Genomic DNA, 27,026 nt, shown 5'->3' with positions numbered 1-27,026 from the left:
TACAATAGACTGCAGACTGAGAACGCTATATCTGTAATGGCCTGCACAGCCCGAGTTGAAAAAAAATAAATTTGTGCACTACTGTTCCCAGCCAGCCACAACAGTAATGCACACGGTCAGATGTAGCCCTAAGAAGGACCGTTGGGGTTCTTGAAGACAGGATCCTACACTAACACTTTCCCTATATCAACAGCAGCACTTTCCCTAATCCCTGCCAGCATGTGTCTTAGGCAAGCAGCGGGCGGGACCGCTTTAAGTACACTTGATCTCACCAGCCACTCACTGCAGGGGGGTGGGATTGGGCTTGCACATCACAGGAGGAAGTGGTAATGCCTTCCCTGCATGTCTATTGGCTAGAAAATGGTGCTAAACATGCGGGGAAGGAAATGGAATTGACTCAAGTACCGCGTGGTGCTCGACTCGAGTAACGAGCATCTTGAGCACCCTAATACTCGAACGAGCATCAAGCTCGGACGAGTGTGCTCGCTCATCTCTATGCTTTAGTTTAGGCAGGAGGGCATGCGCTAGCATTTTTGTTAACTTGAAGTTCAGGAAAGAGTTACTATAGTAAGGGCTTAGATGTGTGGTTTGAAATACTGGACAGAATCAAAGGAGTTGACCCAGAGGCACTGGACTTGTGAGACTGGGGAATATTGGAACCATTGATTGTGATTGATAGTTTTTGTGAAGGGTTGATAGAGTTGCGGGAAAGATACTGAATTTTGTATTTGTCCATGCTGGTACTGAAAACCATGTGATTCTATGAGCTATGGAGAAGAGTACAGAACCTTGAGGGCCACCAAGAGAGATAGGAAAACAAGTCCACTACCTGTGATCATTTTCTTCATACTTTCTGATATGTTATAGTGTTTACTCCAATTTTAACACCAATTTTCAACATTAATTTCTGATGCTCTTCTTTGTGCTTTTTTTTTCATAAGGAACGGAGGAAAAGGATTTCCCATTGGTGGTGCTGGATCTTTGGAGTAGGTGAGACGCTCACAGATAGGTCTAATGTTCGAGAAGAACCAATAGAGAGATTTTTCTGCAACATGAGTCCTATCTGTGAGCGTCTCACTCTGGAGGTCCAGGCCTGTCACTGGCCAATCCTTATCCGTGAATCCTTGCACTAAAACCGGATCAAGCTCAGGATACCGTATTCTGCCCAACGGCTTCACCTGCACATGCAGGTTATTAGCCTTCGTGAGAGTTGTGCTTTCTAAATTCACCTGAATCGGGTCAGTAAGATCTACCTTGGACAGACATCTGTCTGGGATGATTTAGTGATCTTGCATTGAGCAGGTGGTTGGGCCCGATGACCCCGGAGGTCCCATCCAACTCTACTGTTCTATGAGTCTACCATTTTTTAAGCTGTAGATCAGTGCCCATTGTGCCTCTCTCCCTAAAGAGCACCTTATAAAATATGCCCCGTATCCCTACAGACCTCTCAGCCCGTAATAGATTGGGCCTCTGTGCAGAGGTGACACTTTGGCTATATGAAGCCTAGAAATTTCTTATCGCGGTCCTGCCATCAAATACGGTTGGCAGCACTAGGATGGCATACAAAATAACTTATGATGCTAGCTATTAGATATGGCTATAGAATATGTTGGCGCTATACAAATAAAGATTATTATTTATTATATATGTAGGGCCACTGCCCTTACTTTCTCCTTTTGTCTAGCACTGAGAGGGTTAATCAGCACTGACAGGGTTAACCAGTTCTCTGCCTCTCAGTTCACCTGTGGGGTTAATTGGGCATTACTCCCCAATTTAAGGTGAGCTGATGTACTTCTTGGTTGCCTTTGAATTGGTGTTTTAGTTCATGACAATCAGCCTTCATTGGTCATTCTGTTCTGTGTCAGTTCTGCCCGCTCTCTGGGTTCTGTCTTGCTGTCTGACTTCCGTCTTATCTGTGTCCTGTCTGCCTCTTTGTCTTGGGTCTGTATTCTGACCTTCTGTTCTGTCTGAGGCATCTTGCATATCTGCATCTGTACTTCTTATGTTAATTTTCTGTCGGTTTCATGTCCGTTTGTCTTTGCTCTGTCTTTGCTCTGTCTTGCATCTGTCTGCTGCCACTTCCATCTGGTTCCATCTGTTTGCCAGTTCCCTATGGTTCCGAGTATTACCCCTTCAGGGACAGACAGACCCGAGGTTCCAGCGCAGGGATGCCCTTTTCAGGGCGATCACCTTGCTTATAGGCAGGTATCCTGGGGTTAGTTGCCTCGTTAGTGTAGGGACTGTGAGGCAAGAAGGACCCTTGAAGCTAGGCTTGCGGCTTAAGTGACTTGGCCAATTCACAAACTAATTTGTCGCACCTTTATAGCTATTCCTTCTGGTTAATCATGCAGGTTTGCTAGTGAAAGTTTTCAGTGTTTGGCGTCTGTCTTGCCTCTGTCTGTCCGTGAGTATGTGGTCCCTTTCTTTGTTCTGAGTTCTGTCTATGTCTTCTCAGTTCTGCCTGTATGCCTCAGTCTTGGTGGGTTGGTCCAGTGGATCCACATTTTCCGTTAAATTCGTAACACGATACAGAAAGAAGGGCTCCCATTCAGAAGCTTGCTATGGGGCCCAGGCTTCTCTAGTTATGCCCTTGTATATAGTAACAAGCTTACAAAAAGTAAGAGCAAGTGCCAAGTACAAGATAATATAACATAGTACCCATGTACAGGGGCACGTCAGACAAATAATCCTGTGCCGGTACCTTCCTGTCCCGGGATGGTGACAGCACTGATGGACGTCTCAGCAAGGCCTTTGAGGATATAATACACTGCAGGGCTCAAAGGGGTTAAAGACGCTACAGGAAATTTATGAACAATGTCTAGAAATAAAAATGTGTTGTCCGCAGCAACCAATCACAGCGCAGCTCTCATTCCTCACGGTGATCTTGAAAAATAAAGTTTTTTGCCTACTTGGGAAAGAAAAGGTCATTTTGCTTTTAGACGCTTTCATGAATCTTGAATGATTCAAACTCATCTGCAATTTCCTCTTCTCTTCGCACATCACAAGAGCTCCGCCCCCTTATATACTGATCACATGACGGTGACATCATCACAGGTCCTTTAGCTATTGTAATTAGAAGATATACACACTGATATCAGAGTTCCGCGTGTGACTCCAGCCGGCAGGTAAGAGGCGGCGGAGGGTCTTGTGGCGAGGTCAGACACGGTCCATGTGGTTATTACTACAGGGCTGCGGGGGAGGAATGTATGAAGGTCCCAGAGGATGGATGGCGGTGATATACAGAGCTGTGGAAGTGTTGCTGGCCGCTGGGGAGAGAACGCTGCGGAGGAAGAGCGCTGATGAGGCCAGAAGGCCGGTTTCATGCGCCGCCACAAAATCTCAGCAATAACACTGTAATTTTGCTCATGAGATGTCTGAGCGTCGGCCATGCTTCTCACAAAGACATCGCTGACGATGGGCTCTCTAATGGTAAAAAAACGCATTGCATGAAAATCACGAGTTCATGAGTTGCGATGTGATAAACAGGCGACTCCATAGGGAAACACGGCCAATAAAAATAGAGCAAAATGTAGAACATAGAAGATAGGACATGCTGTGATTATTTTTTTTCCTCTGCACAGCATCGCATGAGTGAAAACATCACAAATGTGAAGGAAATCCCTGAAAATCACGGGCGCCATAACTCTGCATTTTAATGCATTCTCTCATCACGCAAATTTATCGCCCGTGTGAAACCGGCCCAAGCGCCTGCACACCAACAGATCTGCATTGTGGAATCCACGGTCGGCGCCGCACTGCGGATCATCAGCAGGTATCATTTGTTACATGCTGCCGAAAAGTGTTTCCTCCTGCGCACTCGCCGAATCGAATTGCAGGGAAAGTCGCAGCCTGTTCCATTTTAATTGGGAACGGTCGGGGATTCTGCGTCATCAATCTAGCAACGGCACGAGAAAAATAAACATTTTTTAAATGTGTGCTGCGCATGTTTGATGGTGGATTCACTTGCGGTAAAGATAAAAGATGAAGACAGGTATGCAGAATCCGACCCGTCCGTGTGCAGACGGCTGTAGTTTTTGTTAATTAACACAATACAAAGTGACTGAACAAAACAGAAATGTAATCCCATCAGTATTCGGGGTGACGCCCTTCACCTTCACAGCAGCATCAGTTCTCCTAGGGACACTTGCACACAGTTTTTGAAGTAACTCGGCAGGAAGGTTGTTGCAGACATCTTGGAGAACTAAGCCCAGATCTTCTATGGATGTCGGCTCGCTCCAATCCTTCTGTCTCTTCGTGTAATCCCAGACAGACTGGATGATGTGAGATCAGGGCTCTGTGGGGCCGAATCAGCACTTCCAGGACTCCCTGTTCTTCCTTACACTGAGGATAGTTCTTAATTACATTGGTGGATGTTTGGGGTTGTTGTTCTGCTGCGGAATAAATGTGGAACCAATCAGACGCCTCCCCGATGGTATTACATGCTGAATATGCATCTGCCTGTATTTCTCAGCAGTAAGCACATTAATCCTGACCAAATCCTCAACTCTAAACTTACAAGGATCCTCCACTATGCTTCACTGTTGCCTGCAGACCCTCATTATTGTGCCGTAGTCTACCATGCTTCACTGCTGCCTGCAGACACTCATTATTGTACCGCTCTCCACCATGCTTCCCTGCTGCCTGCAGACTCTCATTATTGTACCACTCTTCACCATGCTTCACTGCTGCCTGCAGATACGATACTCATTGTACTGCTCTCCACGATGCTTCACTGCTGCCTGCAGACACTCATTATTGTACCGCTCTCCACTATGCTTCCCTGCTGCCTGCAGACACTCATTATTGCACCACTCTCCATCATGCTTCACCGCTGCCTGCAGACACTCATTATTGTACCGCTCTCCCCCATGCTTCACTGCAGCCTGCAGGCACTCATTATTGTACCGCTCTCCACCATGCTTCATTGCTCCCTGCAAACACTCATTATTGCACCACTCTGCCCCATGCTTCACTGCTGCCTGCAGACACTCATTATTTTACCGCTCTCCCCCATGCTTCACTGCTACCTGCAAACACTCATTATTGTACCCCTCTCCACCATGCTTCACTACTACCTGCAAACACTCATTATTGTACCTCTCTCCATCATGCTTCACCGCTGCCTGCAGACACTCATTATTGTACCGCTCTCCCCCATGCTTCACTGCAGCCTGCAGGCACTCATTATTGTACCGCTCTCCACCATGCTTCATTGCTGCCTGCAAACACTCATTATTGCACCACTCTCCACCATGCTTCACTGCTACCTGCAAACACTCATTATTGTACCCCTCTCCACCATGCTTCACTGCTACCTGCAAACACTCATTATTGTACCGCTCTCCACCATGCTTCACTGCTGCCTGCAGATACTCATTATTGTACCACTCTCGACCATACTTCATTGCTGCCTGCAGACACTTATTATTGTACCGCTCTCCACCATGCTTCATTGCTGCCTGCAGACACTTATTATTGTACCGCTCTCCAGCCCTTCGGCAAACACGCTGCCTTTTGTTACAGCCAAATATGTCACCTTTTGACTCATTAGTCATGAGCACCAGTTGCCATTTTTCTGCACCCTAGTCCCTATGTCTGCATGCATAGTTCAGTTGCTTAGCCTTTCTTGTACATGAAAGGTGTGACTATTTGGACACAATTCTTACATGAAGGCCACTTCTGACCAGGCTTCTCCAAACAGAAGATAGGTGTACCAGGGTTATAATGGTTCCTTCCAGCTCTTAGCTGCTTGTACTGCAGGATGTCTTTTAATTGCAAAGGGAAGTAAGCACAATGTGTTTTTCATCTGCTGCAATAAGTTTTGATGACTGAGTTTATGGTCCTCAACATTGGCTTTTTCTTTGTGCCTCTTCTAAATAGTGTGAACAGCCGATCGTAAACCCCAGTCTGCTTTGAAATCTTTTCCTGGGAGAAACCTTGCTGATGCGGTATAACTATATTGTGTCTTGTTGTATGATTTGTCACATGTAACTGTCCTCCACAACCTCACCTTTCTAGCAGAGTTTGACTGTTCCTCGCCCCGGTTAAAGCCTCCTGCTCAGCTGTTTCTTTTTTTAGTTGATGAATGTATTTCAACCAACATATGTAAATCATGATGATTATCACCTGTTTGACAGAAATGTTTGATCATAGACCTGACTATAATCCTTCAGAATCCCTGACTTTGTGCAAGTGTGCCTAAAAGAACTGAAGCTGTTGTGAAGGTAAAGGGCGGTTACACCAAATATGGGTGGGATTTAGGTTTCTCTTTTGTTCCTTCACTTTGCATTTTATTAATTGGCAAAGATAAACTATTAAGACTTCTATTATTGAAGGTATTCTTACTTTAAAGCATTTTTTCCACAACGGTCAAAAGCTTTTGCACAGTACTGTGTATGTATTTGTGTGTGTGTGTGTGTATGTATATGTATATACACATATACATGGAGTTAAGTTCCCGGGCGTAGCTCCGCCCCGTTCCCCCCCCCCCCTCCCTTTGCAAAAAGTGGCGAGGGGCGCGGAGGGGCTGGAGAGGAGGGGGGAGCTTAGTGCACTGCTCCCGGCTCTTCAAGCTTTCTCCCCCTGCAGAGAGGGACGCTGTATATTGGCTGGGCGTGAAAACCCAGCTAATATACGGTCGTCTGAATGCGCCCTTAGCTTGTATTCACATTTATGCTGTAGGCATAGTTCTGAACCTGCAGTATAAAATCTTACATGAAATAGGAAAACAAGCTGCACTTATCTTGACTGGAAAATGCTGTCCGGACCCCATTAAAGTCAATGTGGTCCGTACGGGTCAGTTTGACATGTCTCGTACTTCCATTCTTTATCTCCCAGAATAGAAATTGGACAAGGAACAGGGCGCAGATGTGAATGAGTCCTTATTTTCTATATATGAACACTGCACGTTATCATTTCCCTTAAGCCCATGACCACACCAGTGAGAGACCGTCTCCCATCCGGACAGGAAACGAGAACCTCCCAGATGTCTGTAAAGGCGGGCACACCCTTAACCTCCTTGGGTCCTGTCTGCTGTCCATAGGGCAGGTTAGAGGGGGTAGCTGCTGCTTAGCTTCCCCTGCTCTTTCACGGTTTCTTCTAGATCTCTAAAGGTGGCGGACTGCAGGGCCTCCCTCCCAAATCTCTGTGGCATGAGGTTACCTGTCCCCGATGTAAGTCTCCACTTGCAGCCCTAGGTCAGCCTCAATCATCCTTTTGTCTCCTGCCATGGATGCTGTGCTCCCCTGGCTCTGGAGATGATAAGGGAAACTTCTCCCAAGATGTGGGGGAACCCTTCAGCAGTTCTAGTCTACTCTCTCGGTTGTTACATCTTGCCTGGAGGTTTTGGAGGGAAGTCCCTTTCTCTACCTCGTGGGATACTTCCCCTGTGGTTGTGGGGGAACCTTTCAGGGTGGTGGGGTACTCCCTGGGTTGTTGTACCTGGCGTGAAGGTTTGTGGTGTTTTCATCTTCAGGTGGAGTTCAGGTGTGCACTGCTCTGGGCGCTCACCACTGATAAGAGCAGGGGGCTGCGGGAAGAAATGAGCGCTTTCTGAGAGAATTACCCTGTATAAGGCCTCTTTCCCACGAACTGATTTCCGCAGCATAATCCCGCGTTGCCCGCAGCTATTAGGTTCTATTGAACCTAATAGCTCAGGGCTCACGGTGCGGAATTCCACCGCGGAATTCCGCACCGTGAATTCCCCCCCATCCTCACCCGCGGCATGCTCTATTTGCCGCGGGTGTAGGCGCGGACGGCTTCCATTGGAGTCAATGGAAGCCATCCGTTCACACTATCTTGTAGCACAGCGGAAGATAGCGTGAAAACGCTTCCCCGCCCACCGCCGCCGCGTCATATGACGCGGATGGCCCGTCATATGACACGGCCGGCTGCGTCATGTGACGCGGTGGGCGTGTCACATGATGCGGCGGAGGTGGGCGGGGAAGCGTCATGCGGGTCTCCTGGGGGGCGCCGTGACGGGCGCCGCCACGGAATTTCGCGGCGGAGCTCGTCACGGCCGTGTGCAGCCGGCCTAAGAGATTGAATGTTGCCTCAAAGGAGCTCTAGCATTTAAAAAAAATCAATACTTACCTATTCCTCCTCTGCTCCTCCAGTCCCCCGGGTCACCTCATCCAAGCCGGCCGGATCCTCTCCTTCCTATGACATAGCCACAAGTGTTCACATACTATGTGAAACACTAGCAGAGAGGCAATGCGCACGTTTGGCAGCAGTCTGCTGAGGATTTGGCTTTCTGGGTACTCATTTTCCTGGCCTCGGAAGGATGGAAGGCTGAGTCAGCCTTGAGCTGAACCATGTGGGGATTGAACCGCATCCTTCAGGTCATGAGTGAGAACTTAGGACTGCAATCTGCTGTCACTCTGCGCCACACAAGGCCCATAGTGATTAAGTGTTGATATGTACACTGGTACTGTGGGAGTTAACATGGTGTACTGGTTATAGTGGGGATTAGATGTGAGGTAATGAGCTCAGAGGCAGAGGCTGATCACATGATGGTGACATCACAGGTCCTGTAAGCACACGGCTGCTGTCTGACTCAAACTGTAAGGATGTTGTTACAGTCCTACTGGATAAATTTACACGGTGAAAGACAGAAAATGAACTATATGAAATATCTTCAAAACGAGATCCAATAAAACAATTTCATGGTCATATTCGTGTTCAGTGCACCAAGATACTCCAGATTAGCACCTTTTTAAGTCAGTAACAATTTCAGTGTTGACCAGTGATAACCTTATGACTAAGTCTGTTAGCCTTTATGACCTTGTGTATGGCCTTTTGGCTCTGCCTGAAGCTTCAATGACTTTGTCTATAGCCTTAAAGGGGTTGTCCCGAGGCAGCAAGTGGGTCTGTACACTTCTGCATGGCCATAATAATGCACTTTGTAATGTACATTGTGCATTAATTATGAGCCATGCAGAAGTTATAAAAAGTTTTATACTTACCTGTTCCGTTGCTGGCGTCCTCGTCTCCATGGTGCCGACTAATTTTCGCCCTCCGATGGCCAAATTAGCCGCGCTTGCGCAGTCCGGGTCTTCTGCAGTCTTCTATGGGGCTCCGTGTAGCTCCGTGTAGCTCCGCCCCGTCACGTGCCGATTCCAGCCAATCAGGAGGCTGGAATCGGCAATGGACCGCACAGAAGAGCTGCGGTCCACGGAGGAAGAGGCCATCTTCAGCGGTGAGTAGAGAAGTCACCGGAGCGCGGGGATTCAGGTAAGCGCTCCGGTGAGCTTTCTTTACCTCCCTGCATCGGGGTTGTCTCGCGCCGAACGGGGGGGGGGTTGAAAAAAAAAAAAACCCGTTTCGGCGCGGGACAACCCCTTTAAGGTCCTGCTTGTAACCTGATAACGTTTATGGCTCTGCCTATAGCCTGTATGGCTTTGCCTATAACGTTTATGTTTTTGCCTATAGCCTTTATGACTTTAAGCTATAACCTTATAGCTTGAAAAGAAAGCCAATAGTACAACACCTGATAGACTGCAGGCCAGGCTCAATCGCCGTAGACCCTAGTGGAATGCAGAGAGCCAGTGTGACCCACTGTGGTGATACAGGGCAATCCACTGCATTGCCAGTAGGGTCACACTCTTGTATAGTGTGGAGGAGCACCTATCTGTGGCTGGCATCTTTGGTATCCATTCACATGTGCAGACTATGTTTGTTTGCAGTATACAAGGAAAAAAAGGAAAAAAGACCCAGCACTACTGTGCTCATGAGATGTTATAGGTGAAGTAGACAGCAACTAATCAGTAACGAATTCAATAAATAATTGAAGACTACCAGGATCTTCTTTTTAAAGACGTCCTTGGATTTAGGGGAGCCCAGTTATTTTCAGTAGGGCTCCTCTACGAAGTAAGTGTGTCTCTTTACTTCACCTATACCATCTCATGAGCACAGTAGTGTGGGGTCTATTTTCCTTGTATACTGGTCATCACCAAGGTTTCCACCTACGAATCTGGGCTGAGTCGAGTGAGTGGCTGTACTATTATTCTGCATTGAACAAGTAACTCCTCCATATCATAGTATGGCTCTCTGCATTCTACTAGGGTCTACGGCGATTGAGCCTGGCCTGCAGTCTATCAGGTGTTGTATTATTGGCTTTCTTTTTAGTGAATAATGTCTGTTTTTTCTCTCATCTCAGTGATTTTATAACCTTATAGCTTGGCCTATAGCATAATAGCCTTTATGTCTTTCATCTATAACGTCATGGCTCTGCCTTTAGCCTGATAGCCCTTTTGGCTTTGCCTATAGCTTTCATGGCCTTCATAGCTTTACCTATAACCTTATGACTCTGCTGATAGCCTAATTTCCTGTATGGCCTTTGCCTTATGGCCAGTTGTAGCCTTTGCTTTATGGCTGGTTGTGACCTTTGCCTTATGGCCGGTTGCAAACTTTGTCTATAGACTTTGGGGTTTTGCCTGTGGCCGAGCGGCCTTTGTGGATTTGGCCTTTTAACTTTACTTTTCTATGGCCTATAGCCTTTGGACTTTGCCTATACCCTTTTTCTGTTATAATTAGGGCCTCTGTGGAGGACCAAGGTCTTGTGGCATTTGGGCCTCACCTATACCTGTTAGCCTGTAGGTTTTGTGACTGCTGAGCTTTGCCTACGGCTCTATGATCTGCCTGTGACTTATAGCCTCTAGGCTCTGCCTATGCCCCGTTTACTCATATCTGCTGTATAAGACTGTTGGCCAGTGACCTCTGATTTGATAAGTGATCTTTAGTGGAAAGACAATAGACGAAGCCTCTTATTCCTCACCGCATATCTTCAGTAAGGTATCTATGGTAAAGAAATCTGATGATTGTATAAGAACAAGATGACAAATAGATGTTGGTTACAATTTACCTCCGATTGGGAATATTTATATAAGAATCTTCCTTCCTTAAGTTGCATCTTTATGTGGAATAGTTATAGGATGGTTTATACTTTGGAACATTTATTTTTGGTAAGCTGTCTCCACGGATCCTCTTAACTTTAAAATCGAGAACTCGAGAACTCAAGCTAGAATCTTCGCATCAGACTTCCTAAGAACAATATCATAGTGTGTTCCATAGTCTAGCTGGCTCTAATAGAGAAACCAGTACAACGAGGTCTAAAAAGCTGTTATATATTCTGTAATTTGGAGCATATATTTGGCTGGCCGTTTTCATCATCAAAAGGAAGTGTTAATATTTCAAGACTACAAGTCAGTTGGAGTTTCTTTATTGGTGGATTCTCCAATCCAATAAGAGTTAATCTCTCACCGGAGCTGTTATGGGCATAAGGGAAACACAAGATTACTTAGCGGTAATCCGTTTTCCATGACAGTAACACTAAGTTTGCTTCTACTGCAGTATTTGAGTTACAAATAAATTTATACATTTTAAGTCTAAATGTAAATAAAAGGGATAGGCCTCAATTAGTCCATGGATCTTGCTACAGAACTGAGAAGGTGAAGGGCGTGCCCACCTTTAAAGAGATCTGGGAGGTTTCTGTTTCCTCTCCGGACGGGAGGTGGTCTCTCATTGGTGCGGTCATGGGCTCATAGAAAACTGATTACCGGTAAGTAATCTTGTTTCCAGTGTCCTGTATCCATTACACTGCTGTAAGCTACTACAGCAATCTCATGACGTTCATTGTACACATTAATACTCCAGCCAGTCACTGTCCTTAGCTTTCATATTTGCATGAACGGCACTTGACTACTAAGGACAGTGATTTTCTACAGTAGTCACATGAATGATGAATGGCACATGGCTGATGCAGGAGCTTCTGGTACCGTAGTATGGAGGCACTTGGGGGTTAAGTAGGTATTTTTTACTGAAGTGATGCTACATCGCACTTTGGATGGTTTATCTTATCTTCTATTGTTTTTGCGTTCCTTAAAGGAATGTTCCTAATTCACACAGGATATGACATGAATGTCTAATCAATACTGGACCCATGTCTGTAACCCACACTTATTTTGAAAACATCCTGTCCCGTAACCCTTATTCTGGCTTACCACCACTGCCTGAGATTACCAAATCACCTAAATTGGCTGTTATACACCCTTTCTTTAACTTTTATAGAAGTGAAAAGGAATTGCGTAAACAGCGTAGCACAGCGAACTGCCGGCAGTACCAGAACCCTCTGGTTTATCCAGTTCTCTCGTATTCTCATCCAAAGCAGTCCTTCTCCCGAATGACCCACCAAAGATGGATGAAGAAAGAAATGATGTTACCATAAGAATATTAAACTTCACCATGGAGATCATCTACCTGCTGACCGGAGAGGTAAACTTTTCTGTATTTCTATGATCTTTATTGTATTATGTAACAAGTCAGACTAAGGAAAGAGAAAATCCATTCTAGGAAGTAATAGGAACAATCCAGTGTCCTGTATAACGACTTCCAGACCTTCCAAGTGAAGGAGAACAAAAGAACTGGACAGCAGAAAATGTGAAGATTGGCCGCCAATATGGTCAGTTCTGTATGGTCGGAACCAATGAGCTAATAGTAATGTTGTAGGAGTGATGAGAATGGTAAGTAGGCTGAATGTATTGGGGAGGAAAGGAATTAAAAGAATTACCCAGCCGGAGTTTGGCCTCGAGACTTGAAATTTTGTCACTAATTTTGACATCTATACAGACACATAGAAGACTGATGACAGGAGGAGCGCCCATGGTCCATCTAGCCTGCTCTTATATTATTTCAATTTTTTGTTAGAATAGATATATATTTTATCCAGGTAGATTTACAATCACTTACTGTTGATTTCCCAACCACTTTTGCCTGAAGTTCCTTTCCTGCATATACTACTCTTTCAGTAAAGTAATATTTTCTGACATTGCTTCTCATGTTTTTCTTCACCAAATACACTGGCTGTCAAAGAAACCAAGCACCTAGAAGTAGTGTTGCTCAACTTGATCGACTAGGTGGTAAAATCATCCCGATTTTTGCAAAATCAAACTGGGTTTAAACAATTCTTGAAATAAATCATGGGAAAATTGAATTTCCCATAATGCCTGCTTCAGAGGTCAGTGTGCAGCCAATCAGCAGCCAGGGTGTCTTGATGATTGCACCAAATGTGTCTTTGAAACCGCAGCTGATGACAAGAGAGTGGTCATCTGTAAGATCTGCGGTAAGCATTTAAAACATGGCAAGAATGTAAAAGAATCTCAGCACAACTCGTATGAACAACCACATGAACTGCTACCACCCACACTGCCTTGGAGAGCCCACCTGTTCCAGAGGGTAAAGAGTCAGCCTCATCCTGGTCTCTAGTCCTATGTTCTTTAGTGGTCCCTTCCTCCGTGTCCCTCCCTGTTCATGCAGTAGCCTCTGAGCACAGAGAGGCAGTTTTGTGTAGAAGCAGTAACATGGCTACTTCAGGCCTCTCCTATGCCATTGTTGATCAGGCTACAGCCAAGAGTGGGGATCGGAGAGCAGAAGTTGAATGGCCACCATCATCTTCACTGACATTGACATCTACCCCATGTTCCAGAGTGTTCCAGGTCAGCAGCCATCCCTCTATCCCACAGCCCCAACTATCCATGAGCACAGAGCCTGAATCCAAGCATTGCACAGTTGCTTGTAATGGAAATGCTGTCCTTCAGGCTAATGGACACAGATGCCTTCAGCAATGAAATGCTCCATGCTAACCAACAGTACCAGACGCACAACCACCATTTATTTGCCCAAAAAACCATCCCTGCCCTGCAACCCCAGGTGAATGATAACATATTCCTAGCATTGAAGAACGCTGTCAGTGATGGGGTTCACCTGAGCAGCATGCATGGCCAGTGGTGTTACATATCCTTAACAGCACACTGGGTCATTGTCCTACAGGTGGGGCATGAAGCCGAAAGGGGTGGTCCACATTTTATGGTACTCCCGAGAGTTGTGGGACATTCATCCTTGTCTGTCCCCTCCTGACCTTCCTCCTATGCCTCCTTCACTTTCTCCATCTCTTCATACCACCTTTCAACACCTTCCACATTGGCAGAAAATCCAGCCTTTATACAGCGGTGCACATGGTAAATACCGAAATGCTGATCTAAAAACTTATGGCTAGGTTGTGTGTGACAGTGAGTCCAACCTGCTGGTAGTCCTTCGCCTTAGCAATCTCACACATTTACCTTGCTCGCCTCATGTGATGAACCTGGTATTGCAGCGCTTAACCATTACCCAATTATACATCCAGTGCTAGAAAAGGCCAGGAGACTGTGCTCACGCTTTCAGCATTCACACTACGCCGTCTTTCACCTGGCAGAGTTGCAGCAACAGTCCAGGCTGCCACCTAATCATCTCATCTGTGACCTGCCTGCATAGTGAAATTCCATGTTGCAGAGTCTAAGCCAGCAACAGATGATGTATGCCATATATATGCTGTATGGAGGTCGGTCATTTGATGCATGTGGAGTGTCTACAGATCAAAGACGTGTCTCTGAGGAAGTGACTAAAATGGTTAGTTGTGATGATACACTGATCAGTATAACCATCCTTCTTGCCTGCCTGCTGGGACAAATGCTACACAGCCTCAGGAACAATGATGTGTTGTTGTCGAGGAGGAGGAAGTGATACCAACTATCTTTGTGCCATTACTCAACATCACTTTGAAGTTGGCCTTAACCAAGAAAGGGGGCGACTTCTCCAATATGTTTTCCCACCAAAGGGAGAAGTTTAGAGGAGGAAAAGGAGGGGGTAATATAAGTCCAGAAGCAGGCAGGGGGATGTGAGCCATCAACCTTTAAGCACTTTGACGCATGAGTGCTTTTATGCTGCAGTGCTTGCAGAAGGACCAAAGCATATAGTCCACATCAAAACATCAGATCATTACTGGGTGACCACCCTCCTTGATCCTCACTGCAAGCCCTAAATGGCTGCAGGGCTGCATCCAAAAATGGATCATAGCTCTGCTGAAACTTTGTGTGATTGTAACATTGATATGAGTAAGCGATGACAATATCAGAGCAAAAGTATAATTTATTGCAGAAAACTGGACTCTTCAATGGAGACTCTAGTACCCTGTTGGTGGGTAATCAAGGTGGGGGTTTGTGAGTACTAAAAGATAGGTGATAAAAGCCTGATCAGTGGAGAGGGGGGCTACCTGATATAACCATGCACTTTGTACTCTGCTACCTTTAGCAGTCTTATTGAAATGATTGGAGTTGCAATATGCACGCTTGGCTGCCAGATGTATCACTAGATCACAATCTCTCACTTTCTACTTCAATTATCTACATGTCTCCCTCCATACCCAGAATTACACAATGGTGAAGAAGACATTGACTGACGGTGCGACTCCCAACAGGCATCTCGATAAGTCAGGAAGACTGAGCAGGAGCCAGAGCCCCATCACAGAGGCTCCTCCTCACTTACCGATACATGAGCAGAAGATCCTAGAACTCACCAACAAGATCATTGAGCTGCTGACTGGAGAGGTGACACTGCTGGGAATATTGGGAAATTATACAGTAACAGCACTAGAGGTGTCTGGGTAATGACAGTATCATTGTGTTGTCAGGTTCCTATAAGGTGTCAGGATGTCACTGTCCATTTTTCAATGGAGGAGTGGGAGTATTTAGAAGAACACAAGGATCTCTACAATGACATCATGATTGAGAACCACCAGCCTCCGATATCACAAGGTAAGAAGATACAGATATACTATTGACATTATTTTTTCCAACGGTCTTGTTGCCCTTTACTGTGGGCACAGGGAAGCAATAACGGTCATGTAAAGGCCTTAGTGCTACAATGTAAAGAGCATACACATTTGTGGAATATGGCATGTAATATAGGAGCTCTCCAATTTAGGCTCTTCTCAAAGAACCCTTTCTTTTTTATACACAACAAACCTAAACCTAGTGCCTTATTCTGATATGTGTAGAGCTTGTTACCCATTGTGACCTACATTAAGGCTTTTCACTAACGCAGGTTGAGTATAAAGCTTAATTTACATTAGTCAAGTAACTGAGTCCAGTAACTACGGTCGGTACTCGACTCGCTGTCCCATTTTCCTGTAAGTATTTATATTAGTCATTTACATAACGGATCGTGGCAGTTGAGTTCATTGTAGAGTGGTGAAGGGTCAATGGTCAAGCTACTTTACTCATTCTACCACTTGACTCGCCCACTACTTGCTCAGCTACTTGACTGTTTACTTGACCAATGTGTTTAGACAGGTTAAGTGGACACACTTTTCCTGACTCCACTCTCTACCTGACTTATATGAACTTGACATAAGCAACATTTTTAGTGGTAACTAAGAAATGATGTTTATATACCACCACTGTGCAGGTGAACTCCATGGTGACATAAAGCTCCATGTTGCCTACACATTTTGAACAGTTTGTTCTTAGTTTAAAACATGTAGGGAAGAAAAAAAAATGCCAACCAGACCAATTTTCCTTTAGTTCCAGACTCAGTTAAAAGAACAACTCCTGTTTAAGACCAAGGCACCTGGACAATCCTTCAAGTCTAAGGATGTCGATAGGCTTTCAGAGTGCTGCTTCCTTTAGCCTATCTCTGCAACTGCTAGCAAAAATATTTTCCAAAAAGATGCTGTGTTTGCAGCAAGCATGTGAGGAGGAGGGGTACATGGTTTTAGTGCTTGATGTGACCATGTCAACCAGGGAGCTGTTTCAAGACTTACCACACAGTTTTAAGTTATTCATTTTATCTAATGTATAGGGGAAGCCAAAGAGGTAGTGCGTAAGGGGATTCTCTTTAGGTAGTTCATTTTATTCTTTTTTTTAATGTGTTTATAAAACATTTTTAGACTAGATCGTTCATTCCTCACTAATCAATCTTTAAGGGTGGGATTCTTTTTAAGGGGTCCTTTTATTTACATTTTCTACTTGGTGTACAGACTTTCAAAATAGGCAAGAATTATTTTGGGAGAGTTTGTAGACTCAAACAAATCTTGTTCTTTATCATTATTTCAGAATATTATATTCCAATTCATTTTAAATTCACTTCTGAATTTAGTTTAAAGTAAAATCTTTTTGAGTCCCTGCAGCCTTTTTTTTCTCTCCAAAAATGTGTTTTGAACAAGAATTAAATACTTTTAGGCTGGTGTAGTAATGTAGTACTGGAAACTGCCGTTTAGGGACTTAAGGGCAGATTGTATGCGGATAACTCTAGCAGAAAAATGATTATTTCTGCTCTGTAGTCAGTAGACACCTGTGTAGGTGTGTCTGCAGGTCATAAAAATGCCTGTGTTCCTGAATGCGGTGTCTTTTGCAGCTCATTTTCTGATCCACTTTAGTGAGATAGTGAGCTCCTGCTGCCAGTCTGTGAGAGCCATGAGTCTGAAAAGGAAGTATGGCCCTTAGCCTAACATACAATATTAATAATGAACATTGATAATGTTGTGTGAAGGCATTAAGATTTGGTATAATAAATGGACATTCATAACTATTAGATCCTTTGTTCAGACTAACTTCCCTCTCCCTGGTGCTGGCAGATATGGGCGTCGTTCTACTCTCCCTGTAACCTCAGCTTTCTTACCTACTTCCAGACCTGCTATGGTTAATTACTCTAGGGCTTCTCTGCTCAGCTGTAGGCTCTTTGTCAATCTCCTTCCTATATAGCTGTGCTGGGACTCCACATCAGTGCTGCAGAGTTGATGTTGTTTGAGACCTGCTCTCTGGCTTCCAGCTTAGAACCTGTTTGTTCAAATTATCCTGTTTGCATTCTGTGTCCTGCGCTTTGTCATTCTGTCCTTTCTTGCATCCCTTTGTCTATTGCCTTCACCTGTGCCTCTGTGTTTTCTCGCAACCTGTCTCTCCTCCTGTCTCTTTATTCCTCCCAGTCCTGGTCTGTCTTTTGTTGTATAGGTGTTCTGTCCTGTGAGGTTCAGCTAGCACCTAGAGGAAGCCTGTGGCCAGGTAAAGTGGAGGTACTCTGTTTTGTCAGCCTAATAGGACAGTTATAAATTTGTCCACATTTGTAGTTTGAAAAAGAAATTACAATATCAAATTTTAATCCTAACAGATAATCCTAGTGAGAATTCTGATGGAAACTCCATGTCATTGCTAAATTATAAAGTAAAAGAAGAAGATATCATGCCGCACTTTTTAGGAGAAAACCTCATTAACTTCCATGTACATCCAGAACTCGACAGTACAGATCTATCATATGATCCCAATAGGAACTCTGATGGAAACGTCATGTCATCACTAAATTATAAAGAAGAAGTAGAAGATATTGTGCAGCGCTCTTTAGGAGAAAATCCCATTACACTTAATGTTCATCCAGAACTTGATAGGACACATCTATCATATGATCCCAATAAGAACTTTGATGGAAATTTAATTTCATCGCTAAATTGTAAAGTAGAAGATGAAGACCTTGTTCAGCACTCTTCAGAGGAAAACCCCATTATGCTTAACGTACATCCAGAACTTGATAGGACAGATCTATCATATGATGCAAATATGGACTCTGATGGAAAATTTATGTCATCACTAAATTGTAAAACAGAAGATGAAAATATCATGTATCACTCTTCAGAAGAAAACGTTATTACCAGTATTGTTTATCCAAAACTTGAAAGTACAAATTTATCCTATGATCCCTCTAATCACAAGGAACCTTCTCCTGACCAATCACATAATTTTACTACAAATACAGGTCAGAAGATGTTTCGTGAATGTGGAAAACCGCTTACAAGCAACTCAGGTTTTAGAAAAAGAATCAGTCACACAGGAGAGAAACTGTATTCATGTTCAGAATGTGGCAAATGTTTTGCAACTAAGCCACGTCTTGTTAAACATCAGAGAATTCACACAGGAGAAAATCTATTTTCATGTTCAGAATGTGGGAAAGGTTTTACAAGTAAATCAGATCTTGTAAGACATATCAGAATTCACACAGGAGAGAAGCCGTACTTGTGTTCAAGATGTGGGAAACGTTTTGCAGATAACTCAGAACTTGTTAGACATAAGAGAGATCATAGAGGAGAGAAGCCATTTTCATGTTCAGAATGTGGGAAATGTTTTGCAACTAAACCACGTCTTGTTAAACATCAGAGAATTCACACAGGAGAGAAACCATTTTCATGTTCAGAATGTGGGAAATGTTTTGCAACTAAACCACGTCTTGTTAAACATCAGATAAGTCACACAGGAGAGAAACCATTTTCATGTTCAGAATGTGGGAAATGCTTTGCACATAAATCAGATCTTCGTAGACATGACACAACTCACACAAGAGAAAATCTGTGTTCATGTTCCGAATGCGAGAAAAGTTTTACACGTAAATCAGATCTTGTTAGACATATCAGAATTCACACAGGAGAGAGGCCATATTTGTGTTCAGAATGTGGGAAATGTTTTATAGAAAAATCGGATCTTGTCAGACATCAGAGAATTCACACAGGAGAAATTTCATGTTCAGAATGTGGGAAAAGCTTCACTACTAATGTCAAATATAGGGAGCATCAAAGAAGTCACACAGGAGAGAAGCCGTATGCATGTCCAGAATGTGGGAAATGCTTTACAGTTAAATCAACTCTTGTTGAACATAAGAGAACCCACACAGGGGAGAAGCCATTTTCGTGTTCAGAATGTGGGAAAGGTTATGTGCGGAGATTAGATCTTATTAAACATCAGAGACGTCACCACACGGAGGGGAAATCTTTTTGATATTCTAGATGTGGAGCATATTTTACAAAGAAATCAAGTTTTGAAAACTCATTAGACATATTATACTTATTTGGAATGTGGGGAATGTGAAGACAGAGTTTTAATATATCAGGGCATTCAGAGACATTGAACACTCAGTAAGAGAGTTAATTTGTGGAATAGCTTTGATCTATCAAACATCCTAAATTATAGTTACTGCAGGTCTACTGTGACCGGGATCCATACGAAAATATATTGTGGTAAGTAAGAAAAGAAGCGCAGCCTTTACTTTCAAAAATGAGAAACGTGGACCTAGAGCCAGCAACTAAAGTCAATCCTTTATTACATTAGATCAAAATTGTAGACAACAGGGAAAGCTTATGCATCATAGTTATACAACTGCTATATAAATAATAAACTATGGTGCCACAGAAACACGTGAAAAAAATTAAACCTACAGTTAATGAGGCCACATGATATGGGCCTAGTGGTGCTTACTAAAGACCTCTACTTTTCTGAATTAACAGGTCGTGTGACTCTTGCAAGCCAGTCAATGACAGGACAAATGATACGTCCATTTGCATATTACACAATATCGATGTAGACATCTAAGTACGTATACACAATTCACGTGGCTGTCACATATTTAGCAAATGTAGATATAACATGATCATAAGCATTAGAGATGAGCGAACGTACTCGGTAAAGCACTACTCGTCCGAGTAATGTGCTTTATCCGAGTACGTCCCCGCTCGTCCTGAAAGATTCGGGAGCCGCCGCAGCTGACAGGTGAGTTGCGGCGGGGAGCAGGGGAGAGTGGGCGGGAGAGAAGGAGAGAAAGATCTCCCCTCCGTTCTTCCCCGCTCTCCCCTGCAGCTCCCCACTCCGCAGCGCACCCCGAATCTTTCAGGACGAGCGGGGACGTACTCGGATAAAGCACATTACTCGGACGAGTAGTGCTTTACCGAGTACGTTCGCTCATCTCTAATAAGCATGATGGATGAAAAATGCAGTGGTTTTAGATTATCGTGTAATAAAGAATAATGAAGAAAAAGCCTTCAATATAGTCCATCTAATATCATGAACCACGTGGGCCAATAATGAAGATAATAAAAGTATAGCAAATCTATAGTAAAAGAGGAAAGCAGGTAACATAATCCATAAAGACCAATCCTTGATAATGAATAGAAGTTAATGGGAGTTGTGCCTGCAATACCATGCTTGGCCATTGCCAAATATACAGAGATATTTGCTTCCTGTTGGGGGTCCTGAGCAGCGGACCTCTGCTGATCACTATTGATGGTCTATCTTTAAGAATAACAATCCAATATTACAATGAGAGAACTTGATCATAGATGTCAAATCAAGTATGATTGTGAATGTGTCTCCCTAAAACGCTTAATGATATGTCTTATCTAGGCTGTATAACCTTGAAAAGCTCTCCATACACCAATAAGTAGGGCAGTCTCCTTCATCAAGCTACGAAAAAGGGAGTAGTGAAGTTCTTTATTAATGGAATAACCCACATAAAAGCCTTGCTCCAAAAAATCTCTACTCTGAGAATGAATTGCCTATTTTTTTAGGATGGAAAACCATTTTTAATGATGAGACAGTTTTTCTTTTTTTTTCCTCTTTTGTTGTTTTGTTACATATGTATATTTCAACAGCCATAATTTTATTGATTTCCCTGTTGACGGCCACATACGTCCTGCCTCTACAATTTCCTAACTCCTATTTGCCCGGAATTGGCCTTTTGTCATGGAAGATGCTACTATTATTTCTATAGAGGAGCTTCTAACAGATAATAATTCGGTTGAACTTGCATCATAATATTTCCAACACTGAGTTTTACAAGACTTTAAGAATTTGTCATATTATGCATAAAAGTGAAACTACTACTCCCATCTTTCCCAAATCTGCTTTTATCTGATATTCAGTGCCTTAACATCTTGAAGAGGGCATCTATTATTCCTACTATGACTCCTTTTTATCTATCCTTCAAAAAATAAAAAGCATAAAAAATGTTGAAATGGAAGAAGACCTTGATCCTCAATTCCCACTGAATGATTGGCATAGAGCTCAAGCCAACGCTGTGCCACACTATTTCAGCTTGGGTAAGAAAAGCATTAAAAGCCCATTCTCATTGGAAAATGATCCAAAAATGTATTTTTACAATGGTAACTTACGCCATCAAGAATTTCCAAAAACAATATGTCAGTATCTACTGTAAGACAGAAAAGTACCTACTTCAAGATGTGCTGGTCTTGTCTTGCTGCTCATTTATTTTGACAAGACCCTTTTGTACTCTTAAAGCCTAATCTGCTATTCTTCAATTGAATTGCCGGAGGTTAGGCAATGGTTAAAAATAAATATTTTCCTTCTCTATCTGTGCAGGATTCGTCTCTCAGTTATGAGGTTGATAATTTGCCATCCTTTTACACTCATTAATAACTTCGAAAGGGGAATTATTCTGATTGCCAGATTGAAGTCGGGAAATATTTTTTTCCCTTAAAGGGGTTGTCCCGCGCCGAAAGATATAAAAATTTTTTTTTGCCCAGTCCCCCAGTACCTGCAAGAGAAAACCGCTGACATGTGTTATTAAAAAAAAAAAAATTCCCTTACCTGAATCCCCATTCAGCAACTTTAAAAAATCTTCTGTCCAAGATGGCTGCCGCTGGTCTTCTCCCACAGTGCACCGCGGGTCTTCTCCCATGGTGCACCGTGGATGTTCTTCTGCTGTCTGCGCTCCACTGCCGATTCCAGCCACCTCAATAGCTGATCGGCACTATGTGACGGGGGCGGAGCTACGCGATGATACCGAGAAGGGGAAGGAGCCAGGACTCAGCTCGTGAGCCCGGACCATCTAGGAGAAAAATCCTCTATGAGCAAGCGGGACTGTTCCTGCGACCAGAGAAGAAGTTTGTTCATCGCCATGGAGACGGGGACACCAACATCGGGAGGGGGTAAGTATATAACTTCTGTATGGCCAATATTTAATGCACGATGTATATTACAAAGTGCATTAATATGGCCATACAGAAGTGTATAACTGCACTTGCTCTTGCGGGACAACCCTTTTAAATGGAGAGGATTGGCTTCTACCTCATTGGGTTTTTGCCTTCCTCTAGATCAACATTGAGGCATAATAGGCTGAACTGGATGCACAAATGTTTTATTCGGCCTTGCATACTATGTTACTATGATCATTGCGACCCGCAAATATATCCCAGCTGTAGGGAGACAAGTGACTCCATCTTCTATACGCATCTGGTTCAAAAAAATCCAAAAGGTGAAAGGAATAGAAAACCTAACGGGCCATCTTCGGGGATGTCAAAATAAGTTTATACTTACCTGGTACTATTGGTTGTGTTATAAAAACTCTTAGGAATATCCGTCCCTTATGTTGTCATTCATTCTTCTGATCCTTTTTCACCTAGAAACTAATCGTTGTTTTGTCTATGCTTCCTTTTCATCTCCTTTTCTTTCACCTGTTCTCTTTCCACTCCCTTCTCCCCCTATTTTGCCCCCTTTTCTTTTTTTATCCTCGTATTTCTGCTTTAATTTTGCTCTCTAATACCAATCGGTGGACAATATATCAGTTTCCCCAAAATAAACCCTACCCTGATAATAAGCCCTACCCTTGTTTTCAGGGTGAGGTGGGGTGGAGGAGGCCTTGAAATATAAGCCCCCCTGAAAATAAGCCCTAGCTACACTAGGTTTAAAAAAAAGAATACCCACCTAGCCACGGCATCTGTGTCCCTCACGCTGGTCTCCGGCGCTGTGGCAGCCTGCAGTCCTCAGTGCCGATAGGATTCTCTTGTGGTGACAAGGCTTTGAACACCCTGCCCTCCGTTAAAAGAGCGCTGTGATTGGATCGAGCATCAGCCAATCAAAGCCGGAACTCAATCATTCACAGCCTTTCATTGAATGACATCACTGAATGGCTGTGTTTGGTTCATCAAGCATCGGCTTTGATTGGCTGGCCCTCAATCCAATCACAGCGCTCACCAGAGGCGGGGTAATTAAAACCCCGTTACCAGGAGAAGAGAATCCTGTCAGTGCTGAGGACTGCAGCAGTGTGGGGACCCGCACGAGACACACATATTCTGGTGGCTGCGTAAGGATAAGACACACCCCTCCTGAAAATAAAACACTGTGCCTTTTTTGAGTCAAAAATTAATATAAGACAGTGTCCTATTTTGGGGGAAACACGGTACCATTTCTGTATCTTATTTTGTTGTGGACTTTAGATGTGTATTTTATTAATTGGGATTTCAACACGTTTTTGTCCGGTCTTTTATGTCTTCTCGCCCCTTGTTATGATTTTCCATTCTCGGGAGTAGTTTCTTTTACTCTTAAGTCCTGGCATCATGTTTTATTTGTCAAATCTATTCCTCCATTTCAAGAATCCATATGTTTTGCAATAAAAATAAAAAATAAGACAGTCATGTTCACTACTCTAATTCCCTGTGGGTCCAGCACCACCACTCCTGTTTACATTGGCTACAGTCGTCAAATGTGCATAGGGAACATTACCGCTTCAGCCGATCACTAGTCTCAAAGATATGTAACTCTACACTGCTGTGGCCTGTGATTGGTTACAGGAGTCGTGTGTATATGGAATAAGTTATATATCAAGCTTGATAAAGACCCTTTTTTACGGGTCGAAACGTTGCTGGTTATTTTTATGGAGGAATAAAGAGTTTATTTTTATTCATCTCATGCTGCCTGGACTATATAACTTATTTGGACAAGTATTTGGGTCGTGATCCAGACATCTGACGTTCCACAGGCCCAACCTGGCGCAGTTGCTTTGTCCCCAGGACATAGGCCTCTGCCCACACCCTCAGCAATCGCAGGCATGAAGCAGACTCTGATGCTAGTATAGCTGTGAAGGTCTCATTAAATCAGTTACATTTGCTTTCACCGCTCCAAAGACTGCATTAACCAGGAAGAAGTTCCACAGGACCAACATGGCGCAGTTGCATTTCCCCCAGGACATACGCCTCTGCCCACACCCTTAGCAATCGCGGACATGAAGCGGACTCTGATGCTAGTACAGCTGTGAACCCCTCATGAATGCAGTAACGCTCCTCTTATTTGGCCCAAACCAGTGGCGCGGATAACTGTGGTAACACGAGAGAAAATACATGTTGCCCAGTGCTGATCCCATGACCCCAAGCTGGAGAAGGTGGCATTACAAGGCTAAGAAACCATGACCAGGACCCGATATAGTCTGTGGGGGAAGTATGTGAGCGGGCCCTGGGTCAGGCTGAGTCCCAGCCTCCACCATGTGTGCCCAAGGTGCCCTGAGTTACATAGCAATGGGAAATCCATGTGTCCCCACACAGATAGCTCAACACTACAAGGGGAAGTCTTTAAGTTCCTTGGGCTCGTCTATGCTGTCAGTGCATAAAGATGGTATTACACAGGAAGAAATCAGAGTGCCCAACCATGGGAGAGTTTCACCCCGCCAACGACCTTGGCCTCGGCCCACATTTCTGCCCTACTCAGTCAGTTTATTTGTGCCACATCGGTAAAACACCCCAATGGGAAGACTTAGTGCACCCATAGTATAGAAAGACCCCTGTAACATTTCTGTAGCAGAAGTATAGGCAGAGCCCAGTAACATTTCTGTAGCAAACGTATAGATAGACCCCAGTAACATTTCTGTAGTAAAAGAATAGGCAGACCCCAGTAACATTTCTGTAGCAGAAGTATAGGCAGACCCCAGTAACATTTCTGTAGCAGAAGTATAGGCAGACCCCAGTAACATTTCTGTAGTACCAGTATAGACAAACCCCAGTATAATTTCTGTAGCAAAAGTATAGGCAGACACCAGTAACATTTCTGTAGTAACAGTATAGACAGACCCCTGTAACATTTCTGTGGCAGAAGTATAGGCAAACAACCACCAGTAACATTTCAGTAGCACAGGTATAGGTGGACCCCTGTAACATTTCTGTAGCAGAAGTATAGGCAGACCTCATTAACATTTCTGTAGAAAAAGTATAGGCAGACTCCTGTAACATTTCTGTAGCAGAAGTATAGGCAGACCCCAGTAACATTTCTGTAGCAAAGGTATAGGCGGACCCCAGTAAAATTTCTGTAGCAGAAGTATAGGCAGACCCCATTAACATTTCTGTAGAAAAAGTATAGGCAGACTCCTGTAACATTTCTGTAGCAGAAGTATAGGCAGACCACAGTAACATTTCTGTAGCAAAGGTATAGGCAGACCCTTGTAACATTTCTGTAGCAGAAGTATAGGCAGACCCCAGTAATATTTCTGTAGTAAAAGTATAGGCAGACCCCTGTAACATTTCTGTAGCAGAAGTATAGGCAAACAAACACCAGTAACATTTCAGTAGCACAGTTATAGGTGGACCCCAGTATCATTTCTGTAGCAGAAGTATAGGCAGACCCCATTAACATTTCTGTAGCAAAAGTATAGGCGAATCCCTGTAACATTTCTGTAGCAGAAGTATAGGCAGACCCCAGTAATATTTCTGTAGTAAAAGTATAGGCAGACCCCAGTAACATTTCTGTAGCAGAAGTATAGGCAGACCCCAGTAATATTTCTGTAGTAAAAGTATAGGCAGACCCCAGTAACATTTCTGTAGCAGAAGTATAGGCAGACCCCGGTAACATTTCTGTAGCAGAAGTATAGGCAGACCCCAGTAACATTTCTGTAGTAAAAGTATAGGCAGACCCCAGTTATATTTTAGTAGTAAAGGTATAGGCAGACCCCAGTAACATTTCTGTAGCAGAAGTATAGGCAGACCCCACTAACATTTCTCTAGTAAAAGTATAGGCAGACCCCTGTAACATTTCTGTAGCAGAAGTATAGGCAGACCCCAGTAACATTTCTGTAGCAAAGGTATAGGCGGACCCCTGTAAAAGTTCTGTAGTAAAAGTATAGGCAGACCGCAGTAACATTTCTGTAGTAAAAGTATAGGTAGACCCTTGTAACATTTTTGTAGCAGAAGTATAGGCAGATCCCAGTAACATTTCTGTAGTAACAGTATACACAGACCCCTGTAACATTTCTGTAGCAGAAGTATAGGCAGACCCCAATAACATTTCTGGAGCACAGGTATAGGCGGACCCCAGTATCATTTCTGTAGCAGAAATATAGGCAGCCCCAATTAACATTTTTGTAGTAAAAGGATAGGCAGACCCCTGTAACATTACTGTAGCAGAAGTATAGGCAGACCCCAGTAACATTTCTGCAATAAAAGAATAGACAGACCCCAGTAACATTTCTGTAGCAGAAGTATAGGGAGACCCCAGTAACATTTCTGTAGTAACAGTATAGGCAGACCCCAGTAGCATTTCTGTAGCAGAGGTATAGGTGAACTACAGTAACATTTCTGTAGCAGAAGTATAAGCAGACCGCAATAACATTTCTGTAGTAAAAGT

At 43.7% G+C, this 27,026-nt stretch overlaps 1 protein-coding gene and 1 pseudogene across 1 annotated transcript in view; both read left to right on the top strand.

Moving 5' to 3' along the window:
• Positions 1-20,305, top strand: part of LOC136620239 (oocyte zinc finger protein XlCOF22-like) — a 31,043-nt gene extending 10,738 nt beyond the window's left edge. Inside the window, exons 2-5 of the mRNA XM_066594946.1 lie at positions 12,164-12,270; positions 15,240-15,419; positions 15,503-15,626; positions 17,977-20,305. Coding sequence (XP_066451043.1) covers positions 12,164-12,270; positions 15,240-15,419; positions 15,503-15,626; positions 17,977-19,628 — 2,063 coding nt within the window. The 3' untranslated portion in view covers positions 19,629-20,305. The remainder of the gene's footprint in view (positions 1-12,163; positions 12,271-15,239; positions 15,420-15,502; positions 15,627-17,976) is intronic.
• LOC136612155 (zinc finger protein 850-like) overlaps positions 1-27,026 on the top strand; it is a 460,849-nt pseudogene that overhangs the window by 122,112 nt on the left and 311,711 nt on the right.

This window comes from Eleutherodactylus coqui, chromosome 1, assembly GCF_035609145.1.
Source record: "Eleutherodactylus coqui strain aEleCoq1 chromosome 1, aEleCoq1.hap1, whole genome shotgun sequence".
In the NCBI taxonomy this organism is placed as follows: Eukaryota; Metazoa; Chordata; class Amphibia; order Anura; family Eleutherodactylidae; genus Eleutherodactylus; species Eleutherodactylus coqui.
This window is presented reverse-complemented; position numbering and strand designations above follow the sequence as displayed.